General features: G+C 37.7%; 2 protein-coding genes across 8 annotated transcripts in view; both read left to right on the top strand.

Moving 5' to 3' along the window:
• The window catches only part of LOC142348159 (uncharacterized), a 118,488-nt gene extending 109,547 nt beyond the window's left edge, over positions 1 to 8,941 (top strand). For all 7 annotated transcript variants that reach the window (XM_075399382.1, XM_075399383.1, XM_075399388.1 and 4 more), the window contains 2 exons: positions 6,301 to 6,444; positions 8,535 to 8,941. In XM_075399382.1, the coding sequence (XP_075255497.1) occupies positions 6,301 to 6,444; positions 8,535 to 8,888 (498 nt within the window). In that variant the 3' untranslated portion in view covers positions 8,889 to 8,941. The remainder of the gene's footprint in view (positions 1 to 6,300; positions 6,445 to 8,534) is intronic.
• The window catches only part of LOC142348160 (uncharacterized), a 586,343-nt gene that overhangs the window by 300,726 nt on the left and 271,701 nt on the right, over positions 1 to 13,916 (top strand). The gene's annotated exons all lie outside the window — the stretch shown is intronic.

Genomic DNA, 13,916 nt, shown 5'->3' with positions numbered 1-13,916 from the left:
GTACCGCAGGATTGTCAACTTGACCTAAGTGGTTCTCATGTAAAAAATAGTCCATGTCTTTAGATGAGATGCTTCAATACTTAAAGCTCGTGGAAATTTTCTGGTGATGGATATTGGTTTGCTATCAATTTTATCTGTTGTAAATTTCGTTTTTATCCGCGAAGTATAAAAACTTGATAATTATTGGATGATTTTGCAAATTTTCTTTCGGTAACGAGTGACAAGCTTTATTGCTTTCTGGAGTAATTTTTTAACAAAAAATAACTAATTTTTTGACACATTTCATCGGTAAGGTTAAGTTGGTACTCGAAAACTTGTAAAGATCAAGCAATCGTTGCTTGTATACCTTTCGTGACAATTCACTCTTTTTTATCTCCGAAAGTTCAGTTTTTAATTGGTTTATTGTTTCATCTTTCTCATCGAGACGTTTTTCCAAATTCTCCTTTTTTTACAGATCGATTGGATTAATAGTTGTGTTGAATTCTCACTTTCTTTGTTCTTTTTGCTTATGCGCACTTCTAATAAATGCTTTATGTTTATCAATGGTAACATTTTGAATTGTTTATAGGTAAAGGCGTAAGTTGTTCGAAGATTAAATTGAATTTGTTTAAATGCACAGAAATCTTTCAGCTGCAAGGTTATTAGAGCGTTAAAGAGAAGCCACTTTTTGCTAGCTGCTCATTTCTCTGTTCTGAGAAGAGTATGTCAAAACATATAGGATAAAAGCGGGAAAAAAATTATGTCTGTGTCTGGATATTAATTAAGAAGGAAAGAAAGGAGAGGAGAGCATCTTGCAAAGCTTTAATCTCTAATAGCTTTTAATTAATTTGTTGTTTTCCTTATTTGTTGTCCCGATCCTAACTTAGTGCGGAGGTGAGTGACTTTATTTTCAACGAGTTAATTGCTAAGTCAAATTTTGCCGATGAATTGCAACGACCGGCGAAATTTATGAACAGTCTCATTTTTAGGCGTCGAGTGTACATTATGTTTTTAGGAATAAACCCCAAGATGTCGAGTGTTCAATATTTTTAAGAACTTCAGGTATTAATATTCTAAAAACTCTTTCTCCAACTTTTTGCCAAATTCAATGCAAGTTTTTGCAGATATTATTGGCTAACTCAAAAATTTTTGTGTTTTCCGAAACACATTGGATTTTAACAATTGCTTAGTTTGTAATGTATAGCAATTGGTAACAGTCTGTAATTCAAGGTGAAGAGGTCAATTTTAGAAAATTCGATCCCATTTAACTACCTACCCCCCCAAAAAACTACCCCCCCCCCCTCGTACCTACCGCCCCCATCCTCGTACCTACCTACCCCCCCCCCACGTACCTACCTACCCCCCGCAACGTACCTACACCCTACCCCACCTACCTACACCCCCACCACCACCTACCTGCCCCACCTATCGCCCCCCCCCCCCACCAGCACCTACCCACACCCTTGAAGTGAAAAAATTTTTAATGTTCTTTATGTTATATTGGTCTACTATTTTCGTGATTTCTAGAGTTTTTTTCGATATTCTGATTTTGTCCAAGTTAGGGATTATTTTGCACGAAGATTTGAGTCGTTTCTGGTATTCTACCGGCTATGTTTTTATGCAAAATTTTCGCGAGACAGTTTTGAGATTTCAAGTGACTTTTACGCCTTTGACTTTTTGCGTTTTGCGTGATCTAAAATTCTATCTGAATCACAATTTCAAGCAGCTGTAATCAATTGGCGGCAATTTAATACAAAAAGTCAAATGAAAAGTGCGCGAAACTGGTGCCATTTTTACTTTAAATCCTTATAGTGATATATGTTAACCTCTAATGTGGTTATTTGAAGCCCACTATTGAAATTCTTAGTCCCATTTAGAGTACTCATCCCTCTCCCCCCCCCCCGACTGAAGCAGGCTGCAATTGATTAGAGCTCCCACTAGTTGTTCGAGAACAATTTTTCCGACGCTCAGTCGGTTATGTTTTAAATTGCAATTTTATTCCAGTAGTAAGTTCGCTTTCATTAGTAAATTGTATGCTTTAGTCACTAGTCCTTTTGAGGAACGCTGCATTTTTGCCATTTTGAGTTTAGCAGACAATATAATATTTGCTGATCCACTGCGAGTGTTTCGCCCTTGAGCCAAGTTTTCTAGCTCAATGTAATCGCGCTCCGACTCAGCCCTCAACTGCAAGAAAACCACGACACAATTCAAACAGAAACAACTCATGAACAGACAAAATTTTCTTTTTTGCTATTGCTGAATTTCTAAAAGAAAATTGTTTTGTAAGTGTTGCCACATACTAATAAACAGTAGCTAGTTTTTGATTTAGCGAAAACATTGTAGAAGTTTATCAACTGTCGTTTCGAAAAAAAAAATTGGGCTTTTAAAACGTTTTTGAAAGAAATTTTATTGAACTTATTTGAACTATACATCGTTGTATCATCAGCAAACAGCGCACATTCGGCAATTTTGAAACAGGCAAATTGTTTATGTAAATCAAAATTAAATGTGGACCTAAAACCGACCCCTTTGGAATACCGTTGCTAATAATTCGCTTTGTTGAAAATTTTGAGTTTAAAAAAGTGAACTGCATACAATTTCTGCTATTTCAAAAAGTTTCCTCTGAAAACTGAGTTATAAAGTGTGGTGAACGAACTATCGTGAAAAAAGTCTCAAACGCGTTTCTGATTCAACAGAGAAAGTCTACCTCTCTTAACGGTTATCAGTGACCTTACACATGAATTCAGTATTCTTAATGAGCACTCCTAGACAGTTTTTTTGCGGCTGAAAACGGAACTGTTCGCTTGATAAGATATCATGTTTATTTATAAAACCAAACTTTTGTCTCTGCAATTTTGCTTCCATAATTTCAGACTTATTAGGCTGATTGGCCTATTAATGTTGCAATCTTTTTTGATCTCCGGATTTGTAGAGCGGAATAACTTTAGCAGTTTTAGGTTGTTCTGGATACAGACCATGTTCAAAAAATGAGTTGAAGATATCTGCTAAAGACTCTGAATCTACTGTTTGTATAATTTTAAGCATCCTCTTTCTCATGCCATCATGACCAACTGAGTTTTTGTTTTTTAAATTTTTTAATGACGAATGCACTTCTTGTGCCGTGATAGGCTTAAAGAAAAAAAGGTTGACTTAATTGTGCCGGCTAGATGGCTTACTTATTACTTTAGACAGGCTCAAACCAACATTTGCAAACATGTGGTTAAATTTTTCTACGTCAATATATTCCTGATTTTCTTTTTTATTGCACAGTCTTCGATATGCTTCATATACTCCCTTATTTGACTTTTGAGCTGATTGATTGTTCATGGCTCGGCGTCGGTTTCTGGTGATGGATATTGGTTTGCTATCAATCTTTGTCTGTTGTAAATTTCGTTTTTATCCGCGAAGTATAAAACTTGATAATTATTGGATGATTTTGCAAATTTTCTTTCGGTAACGAGTGACAAGCTTTATTGCTTTCTGGAGTAATTTTTTAATAAAAAATAACTAATTTTTTGACACATTTCATCGGTAAGGTTAAGGTGGTACTTGAAAACTTGTAAAGATCAAGCAATCGTTGCTTGTATACCTTTCGTGACAATTCACTCTTTTTTATCTCCGAAAGTTCAGTTTTTAATTGGTTTATTGTTTCATCTTTCTCATCGAGACGTTTTTCCAAATTCTCCTTTTTTTACAGATCGATTGGATTAATAGTTGTGTTGAATTCTCACTTTCTTTGTTCTTTTTGCTTATGCGCACTTCTAATAAATGCTTTATGTTTATCAATGGTAACATTTTGAATTGTTTATAGGTAAAGGCGTAAGTTGTTCGAAGATTAAATTGAATTTGTTTAAATGCACAGAAATCTTTCAGCTGCAAGGTTATTAGAGCGTTAAAGAGAAGCCACTGTTTTCTAGCTGCTCATTTCTCTGTTCTGAGAAGATTATGTAAAAACATATTGGATAAGAGCGGGAAAAAAATTATGTTTTTGTCTGGATAATAATTAAGAAGGAAAAAAAGGAGAGGAGAACATCTTGCAAAGCTTTAATCTCTAATAACTTTTAATTAATTTGTTTTTTTTTCTTATTTTGTTGTGCCGATCCTAACTTAGTGCGGATGTGAGTGACTTTAAACTCAACGAGTTCGCTGCTAAGTCAAATTTTGCCGATGAATTGCAACGACCGGCGAAATTTATGAACAGTCTCATTTTAGGAGTCGAGTGTACATTATATTTTTAAGAAAAATCCCAAGTGTCGAGTGTTTAGTATTTTTAAGAACTTCAGGTATTATTTTTCTAAAATCTCGTTCTCCAACTTTTAGCCAAATTCAATGCAAGTTTTTGCATCCGAATAATATTTCAATTAAGCTGTCTTAAACTCAAGGGCTGTGATTCTATATTTTTAAATCGAGCTTTCATCTTTCAATTTTTCAATATTTGCCGCTTATTATTCTCAAACGCCTATTGTTTGAGCGCTTTCCTCTGTTACGACTTAAAAGGAAGTACTTGTTTGAATCGCTGACCTTTCTTGGCTCAAGATGTAAATTCAAATGGCGTATGTAAGAGGAATTGACATTCTTTTGTTAGAAAAACAAGAATACTTGTTTTGTCTGTTCCAATTTTTGAAAAATAAACATTTTTGATTGCGTCCAGCTTTTTAAAATAAATTTCGGTTTTAACTTCCACTTCTTCAGTCAAAAGAAAAATTTACATCCAACAGATTCTAGAGTCTGTAGACTGTCTATTTCCAATCTATTTTGTCACTTTGGTTACGAATTTGGTTAATGTACAAGTCACAACTTCGACCTCTACATTCTTATTTACCTTATTCACCGTTTTCAAGAGAAAAGATTTTTCTTTAATCTCCACAGAGAGTAGCTCAAATAGTACCAAAACAATAGTTGTGATGGCGCTAAGTAACAAAACGAGATAAAAAATTAGTCTGGACATTAAGATTTAGTGCATTACGTTACCCCACAATATTTTTTTGATCAAAGCTAATTGATTTTGAATTTGTTGGTTTATTGAATGTTTCTAAAATTAAGGCTTGAGTTTATTGTATTTTTACCCGTAGTTACCTAATCTAATGACGCTGTAGACGGAATCAAAACACTTATTGATAATGCGAAACACTACTAAAAAAATAGCTGTTTTTCCAGTAACCGTTTCAATCTCATTGAGGCTCAGTGAGGGGTCAGCGGTGACTATTCCAGGCATTCCACACTCTCTACTTTCCGGGATTTTGTATCGCTTACCTTTGCTGAGCCATGTTTCAGTTATTGTGGCATGCAAACGCAAAATTTCAGCTGGATTCGACAATTTTTGTCAACATTAAAAATAACATGAACAAGAAAATGAAAACGTTAACGGTTGTTGATGCACTTTATAGTATGTGTTTAAAAGTTTGTAGGCCACTTTTACCCAATTCTCAATCTTGCCTGTCCAATTCTTCGACATTTGGTCTATACTTTCCCCTATTTCTATTTTATTTCAGATTTCTGCCGAATTACCAAATTTTTGTAGACTTCTTTTCAGACTTCACCAATGAAATAAATGAAAGATTTTTTTGTTAAAAAGTGAAGTGTGAACAATTCGCTCTATATGTCAGTTTTTCTGTCGTTTCAAGCAATATTTTCAAGCGATGATATCTTCGCCTAAACGTATCAACTTTCTGATTCGTCACAATAATTGAAAATGTAAAATAAGGACTGAATAAATTATAGATTTTCATCGTACCAAACTTTTCACTACAAGTCACTCCGTAGAAGTCCACAATGTCTTTTTAATAGTTCGAATGTTTCTCTAAAATTTTTGACCCCTTTTGCATCAATAATGAAAATTTCATTAAGACGTTCTTACCTTATTTAAAAAGTATTTGAAAACCTTAAAAAAAATAACTACGCAAAACATTTTCACTTCCCAGATCCTATCGTCATAGTAAACCAGTGCTGATTATAATGATATACCAATAATAAAAAGCTGTATCAGCACTGCTGCATAGTGTTCTAAAAAAAATTTGTTCAAAAACTTCGCATAATAAGTTCAGAAATTTTTTTCGTAAATTTAGCATGGACAGTTGGTTTTTGATTCCCTTCTGTGCTCATTCAAAAATCATAAATTTCAAAACTTTCAAACAAAATTTTGAACTTTCGAGCGATGCACAAACACGATACTATTTATAATTATCTTGAGAAATTTGAAAGAAATATCTTTTTAAAAGTAAATGAATTGTAAGTTAAATATTTTTTCTCTGATTGCTGTTTTTGTTGTTTTTAGGCCAATATAGTTTCCTCAGAAATGCAGAATTATATTCGCCATTTTAGATAGAAGAGGTGATAAGAGAAGGAATGGATCCAAATGGCTTCATTAGTTATGACACCTCCTTCAGACTCTGGTGTCCCTCCAATGAGAAATTTTGGGAAAACATTGCCAAAGACTTCCGAGAACAGAAGAAACTCAAATCACAGGTTCCTGTTTCCACTTTTTCCGAATATTACTCTTAAGTGAATATATGAAACTACTCAAAGCAGTTGGGAGTTTCCGATTGTTATAATGTAGCGAAAAAGTTGCTTTGTGGCTTCTTGAAGCGCGATCCGATGTAATTAACGGAAATCGAGGAACATAATTGGTTAGATTAAGATTCAAGCAAAGGTCCTTAATTAGAATACAAACAAAGCCAGTAACGTGAAACTCTGAAATGTTTTAAGATAGCATCAGACCTTGATAGCTAGCAAAAAAAAGCGAAAAGAAATTTAAAAAAATCCGTACTAAAGAAAACCCCAATTTATTTGATATATCATGATGTTAAAATTCTCCAAACCAATCTTGTACAAATTCAGAATTTTTATGGGCAAAAACCACATTTTTTTGTTTAAAAAGAGTGCATGAAAAGGACAAAAACGGGCAGTTCGCAAAACTCGAGTATTTAATGTTTTTCTTTTCAAATCTATCAAAGCCCATAGCCTTATTTTAAATACTTAGTTGCAATCTGAAATCAGTAACCACTTCATAGTATTCAGCAATTGAAAACAGTGATCAACATTCTTTAAATGAAGTTAGTAACAAAGTGACAAGAATAAAAACAAGGCAAGTAAGTACCAGCAAATAATAGCAAAACTCAAAAAATCAATAAAAGTTTTCAAAGTTGAAAAGTCAATTGGTCAGTACTTCAGCCACCACATGAAACAACTCGGCCACTCTTACTGCGTTAAAAATTTGATGAGAATAAGAGACAAAACGCCAAAAAACCAAATTTTGTTTAAAAAAATGACAAGCAACAAAGTCAGAAACTTTAAAAAAAAAGTCAATAAAAACTTAATTCACTTCATATTGCTAGAAAGCATATGAAATATTTCATTACTGAGGCTGACATACAAGTAAAAACCATTAAAAATTTCTAAAAACTGAAAAATCGATTGTCAAATTCAAAGACAAACGAGTTCAACATGGTAACGCATAGAACTTGACTTCAATTAATTTGGAATTTAACTCATTGCTCCACAGAAAGCTCTAAAGTATATTCATTAATGAGAATAAGTCATAATCAAACAAAAAGATCAAAAATCAGCCACATTTAGAAATAGGCAAAACAAGGGCACATGCTGTCGAAGTCACAAAAACCATAACGTTAAGACTGAAAAAATTAAATATATTTAAATAACCCCCTTTTGAAACTCAACTTTAATAATAAGACCTCAAAAGAAGAAAAATACAAACAGAACTGCAAAGACTTACACGATCTTAAGGTCAAAATCATTAAACAAAAACAAATCAGCTGCTGAAAGACAGCAGTATAAAGTTTTACTTGGAAAGTTTTACGCTTCCAAACTTCTCAGAAATTTGGTCTCTTAATTATTCTAGCGCTTCTAAAATCGCAGTTTCAGTTTGACATCTCATTGCCAATAAAAACGTCGACAATAAAGTTGACTTAAAAACGAAAAAGGATCCGCAATTGAATCTGAATCAATTGAATAGACTATTAACAACCTCTGTATTGGTTCGTGCGGTCATTAAGAACAAAAATTTTCGCTAAAAATACCATAATTAATTGAGCAAATTATGTTCAATTGGTTGAAAAGTACGCTGAGACAAAAAAAATTTCGGTAAATTACGGAATGTTAACATCAACTTTAAACCTGGATAATTCCTCGAGAAAGACAAAATTTGAAAAATTCTTTTCTGCGCTCGATGGGCTTTCTATTGACAACACTCATGTCTTTCTACGTTAAGCATAAAAACACAGTTGAGCATATAAGTCCTCCCCGCTAAGTGGGGTCGAAACAAATATTTTCCCCAAACTTACATTATTGTCTTTAGAAACCAAATTGATTAATTGAGTTGGATTATGCAATCCTCTCGTCACACCAACCCATCCCCGCCAACCCGGTTCGAAGTTTTGACAAAAAAATATCTAGAAATTCCAGTGAATAGGGGTGAAGAAAAATACTCTTATACGCAAAACCCTGCATCTTTTGACCACGAATAGGCAAAATTGATCTGCAATGTTTTATATTTGTATCGAAGTTTTAACATTTAACAAATTCGACTATCTTTTTAGGGTGGTATAATAACCCGAATCTTCCGATCTATCACACCAAATCGAAAGTCATTTAGCCGAATGGGAACATACCTGAACGGATCACTGTTCACACGCTCACGCTTCGGCTCCAATCACAGTTCTTCTTCCAAACGCAGATCACGTGACAAAAAACCGAACCAAGTTTCAGAAACAATCAAAGAAGAAGAAACAGAAGAGAATTCGGCTAATCAGTTAGATTTCGGCCAAGTGGTTGATTTGGTTCTGACGAGACCTAACAGTACTGGTTATAAACAGGAAACGGAACCCGAAATAGAGTCCGATTCTCAATTGAACGAACAAGAATCATTTATGGACACAAAATCCATTAGATAAATTAAATAGATTGCTGTTTTCTGGAACTTGTTCCTCTTATTGCTCAAAATGACCCCCCAAACCCCTATCCCTCATCCAAGCTCGATTGAGGGGGGGGGGGGGGCTTCTCGACTTTAGCATGTTGTGTCAAAAATGGTTCTATATACCAACGGCTGGAATAAATATTTATTTTTTGTTGAATAAGAATAAAACAATCGTTATTCCCTCATTGGCAAGTGAAAGCTTTTAAAATCCACAACCATTTTTGAGGAAAGAGTTCCAGTTTTTCGTCGCATCTGTTTAGCAATGAAATAGTTATTTGCGCTTACCAGAATATCAGTTATAGATTACATAATCGTTCATGAATATTTTTAATACTGATAATTGTGTTTCTGTCGCTTTCAATTTAATTCTATGTTCTTTCTTCAAACACTTTCAATTATTTTTAGTTCATAACAGCAGATTTTAAAAATACATTAACGAGAGGGACTGCGTGCGTCTCTGAAACAAGCCGACTTCCCAGATGAAAACATTCGCTGATCAGACCATCTGAGACCGGAATGATCTCTGTTCAGACTCGACCGTGCTTGAAACTTTTTTTAACGCTTGAAATGCGCTTGAATCCACCACTAACGATACTAAATGCTCTTAGAAAATTTTCCTGCCCTCGAAAAGCTCTCGAAATGACCTCAGATCAGATCCTTCTCCGCTCATAACTGTTTTTGATCATACTCACTAGAAGAGCCAAAGCAAGTAAGAACGAAAAAAAATGGCCAAAAAATTCAGTTAAATCACAACATCTTCGTTAAATTACTTTCGGGACATGCCGAAAGGTCTCCATATGAATCTCAAATTCTAGGATAAAACAGTATAAGTTGAATAGTTTTTGAAAATTCTATTTTAAAACAAAACCAAAAATGGCGGTAATGCATCTTTGCATAAAAACAAATCTGTCATCAGCATTGAACTAAAAAGGTTCATTTTTGGGGCAAAATAATGCTTATTGCAGTTTAGATGTTAAACTATGATGCTCTCTCAAATATAGACAGAGTTGCGTACCACCACTTAAAGCTGTCAAATACAGTCTATCGGAACTTTAATTCATCGAGATCTATATATATAGTCAGTCTATAGTCAACTGTATATCGAAACGTCAAGGCAATAAGCATCGTTTACTTGGAGGCAAATCTAGCTTGATCTTTTTTAGCAGGTCTTAGTCTAGGTCACCGATTTAAACTAATCTGTTCAAAAAACCGAATTTGTTAGGCTAAGCGATCAGTTTTGAGCCATTTTGGAAGTTATTCTTAGTGAGAAATCGGCCTTTCTATTTCTCAGAAATAATACGTATGTTGCATTTAGAACGGAAAATCTAAGCGAAAGTTTTGATATAATACGCACAAAAATTCTCTATCTAATGATATAATTTATTCAATTCAATTTACTCGGTAACATCCTCCGGCCCGGAAGAAAATGTTGGGAGGATTGGTACAAGCTTAACGAGTGGGCGGACGAGCGATCCGGATGACATGCGTAAGACGGCGGAGCGGGCGACGCTGTCGGAGCCGTACCGAAGTTCTTCAATCCGAGCAGTTGGATAGTAACCCCTAGGGTTGCCTTCTTCAACGATCCAAACCAAATCACCGACTTTGAGGTGCTGCTCGGCAGGCGTCTGCCACTTAGATCTACGGTTCAACGTAGGTACATACTCCTTGAGCCAACGTGCCCAAATTGCATTGGCGTATGACTGTGCACGGGCGTACCGCTTACGATGATCAAACTCGTCGACGCCAACGATGGACGGAATTCTGGTTGCTTGGTTACCGAGTAGAAAATGGTTAGGTGTTATCGCGCCTAGGTCGGACGGGTCGGCGATTACGGGCGTTAAGGGACGTGAGTTTAGTGCGTATTCGACCAGACAAAAAGTAGTGTTCAACACCTCATCTGTGAGGCGACGCGTACTGAGGATAGTGTACAGTACTCTTTTAAAACTACGAACTAACCTCTCCCAGATGCCACCTTGGTGTGGCGCACTGGGTGGATTGAACCTCCACTTAATGCCCTTATGTACAAGTTCGGCAGCAACGTTGAGCATATTCCATTTTTCCACACATTCACGGAGCTCTTTCTCCGCTCCAATGAAGTTCGTACCATTATCCGACCAAATCATAGCAGGAGTACCCCGACGGGAGACGAACCGCTCAACTCCCATTACACAGGAACTAGTGTCCATGGACGGGACAACTTCAACATGGACAGCACGAGTAGTGAGACAAGTGAAGAGAAATCCCCACCTCTTCTCGGTAGTCCGACGAACTGTGACGTAAAATGGGCCGAAGTAATCGACCCCGGTGTTGGTAAAGGGAGGAGACTGGTATGCGAGTCTCTCCTTTGGTAGGTCTGCCATGATAGGTTGAATGGTTGCTGCACGGAATTTTCTACACAAGAAGCAGTTTGATTTGATGGAACGCAGTGTGGAACGTAGTTTTAGGACGGCATAACGTTCTTGAACCTTTAACCTTAAGTAATCGATGCCCTGATGATGGTTCTTCAAATGAATATGCCGCAGAAACAGTTTAACAAAAGTATGACGCGTATCCAGAACGATAGGATGCTTACTGTCAAAGTCAATTTCCACTAGCCGTCTGAGTCGACCAGAAGAACGGATGAGACCATGAGGCCCAATAAACGGAGTAAACTGAGCAATGCGGCTGCTCTTCTTAACGGATTTGTTGTCAAGAAGATCCTTTCTTTCAGTATTAAAGGACTCTCTTTGAACCAAGTACTGGAGATGACGCTCGGCTTCGTCAAGCTCAACAGGGTCGGCTATGCTGCCGTCTACGGTACGGTAACTTTCATGAGATGGTAAAAGACGGAACAAATATGCGGTGACACGAAGTAACTTTTGATAAGAACTGAACTTATCAAACGGGATCAGATTAATGCTTTGTTCCTTTGGGGAATTGGTTGCAGATGCGGCTAAAGATGATATGGAGTCATCATCTGGTTCCTTGGTTTCAACGCCGAGCTTGATGTTATCAACGACGACAGTATTTGGTACAAAAGGGAATTGCTTAGTTCTCAAGAAGTCATGACCCCTCACCCAGCTACTTGATCGCAAAACTTCAGCGGACATGCCACGCGTGCCAGCATCTGCCGGATTATCACAAGTGGCGACGTGGTTCCATTGGTCAACGCTGGTGTTCTCCAGGATTTCACTAACCCGATTTGCAATGAAGATGGGGTGTTTGTTTGTTGAGTTTATCCACTGCAAGACGATTGTACTATCTGTCCACATAAAGACTTTGTCCACAGTAACCGTTAATGCTCGACAGATTTCCCTTTTTAAACGGGCAGCGAGGAGAGCGGCTTGTAATTCCAACTTAGGAACTGTCATTACCTTCAAAGGTGCAACACGGGCCTTGCCCAAGACAAACGCCAGCTCTGTTTTAATCTCCCCGGAGGTGCAAGTTACTTGAGCCCTAAGGAAACCTACTGCACTGAATACGTCTTGCGAGCTATCACCAAACATGTGGAGTTCAAGATGTTGGAATGGTCCTGAAAAGTAACTTCTCGGTATAGTGATCTCAGCTAACCGCGGCAGTTCAATACACCAGGCAAGGAATCTATCAACTGTGTCCTTAGGTAACTCGTCATCCCAACTTTGTCCATTGACACGCCAAATGTCTTTCAAGATTAACCGAGCACCAACAGTGAAAGGTGCGACAAGACCAATTGGGTCGTAGACCTTTGACACAAGACTTAAGACCAAGCGCTGTGTTAAACTTTTCGTGATGGTGCTGTTAGTACCCCTACTCACGACCAGAGTATCGTTGTTGTGATCCCACTTAAGCCCAAGCACGTGCATTGATTCCTCCTTGGATGAAACGATGACCTTCGGTTCAGTGGACTGAGCAGACCCATCAATTTGGTCAGCCAGATCTGGTACATTGCTTACAAACTTAGTAAGCTTGAACCCACCTAGATGGAGAAGATGTACCAATTCCTCCGACCTAATGAGGGCCCTCTCGGGGGATTCCACAGAATCCAAGTAATCGTCCATGTAGAAGTTCTCAAGGACGGCTTTCGCAGCTTCTGGGTACTCCTTAGCATTATCGCGTGCCGTGCGCTGAAGTGCGTAGTTGGCGCAGGTGGGCGAATCTTTTGCCCCAAAGATGTGGCGCGTATACTGGTGTACCACAACATTTGATGTGGGGTCCTCCCGCCACAAAAAGCGCAATGATGGTTGATCACATGGCAACACTCCAACTTGGAGGAACATTCCCTCGATGTCGGCGGATACGGCAAATGGATGTTGTCTGAACCGTAGGAGTACATAGATTAGGTTTTGCAGTAGGTCAGGTCCGGTGAGTAATGACTTATTAAGAGATGCGCCATGGAATTTTGCTGCTCCGTTTAGTACCCTACGAACCTTGCCCGGCTTGTTCGGGTTAACAACCGGATGGTGTGGTAGGTACCACTCTCGTTCCGAGCGACTTTCCACCTTATGAGCATCTTTGACCCTTACTACGTAGCCTTTGTCTAAGTCCTCTTTGATGGTATTCGAGTACTTTTCCCTTAAAGTCTGGTCTTTCGTAAGCCGCTTTTCCAAAGATTTCATTTGAACCAGCGCTGAGAAGTAATTGTTGGGCAGTTCGATGTTATCTTCAGCCCATAGCATTCCTACATCGTACCTTTTTCCATTATGCACGGTGGTGTTTTCAAGAATATCATGCGCACGTGCATCCGAGGCGGATCGTGGATCTACTTGCTTAAGTGCGCCGTACGACTCCATGTCGTACCAAGATTTTACCTGACTAGCGAGTTCAAAATCCTGTTCCATATTAGCATTGAAACAAGTCGAGACTAAACCTGAAGACGACGGTAGAGGCCGCTTAGAACCCAACCTATGGGCAAGCGAACAGCGAAGGGCGAGGACTTCTCGTCGGCAGCGAAGTACTCTAACGGGCGGATGGCATGATACACATCCTGTCCAAGTATCATCTCGATGTTTCCATAGCAATATGTAACTGGGTCTAGAACTGCTAGGTG

Source organism: Convolutriloba macropyga, chromosome 10 (genome assembly GCF_964194025.1).
Source record: "Convolutriloba macropyga chromosome 10, txConMacr16.3, whole genome shotgun sequence".
Lineage (NCBI taxonomy): Eukaryota > Metazoa > Xenacoelomorpha > Acoela > Convolutidae > Convolutriloba > Convolutriloba macropyga.
The sequence above is the reverse complement of the archived record's forward strand: the minus strand, read 5'-3'. Positions and strand labels throughout refer to the sequence as shown.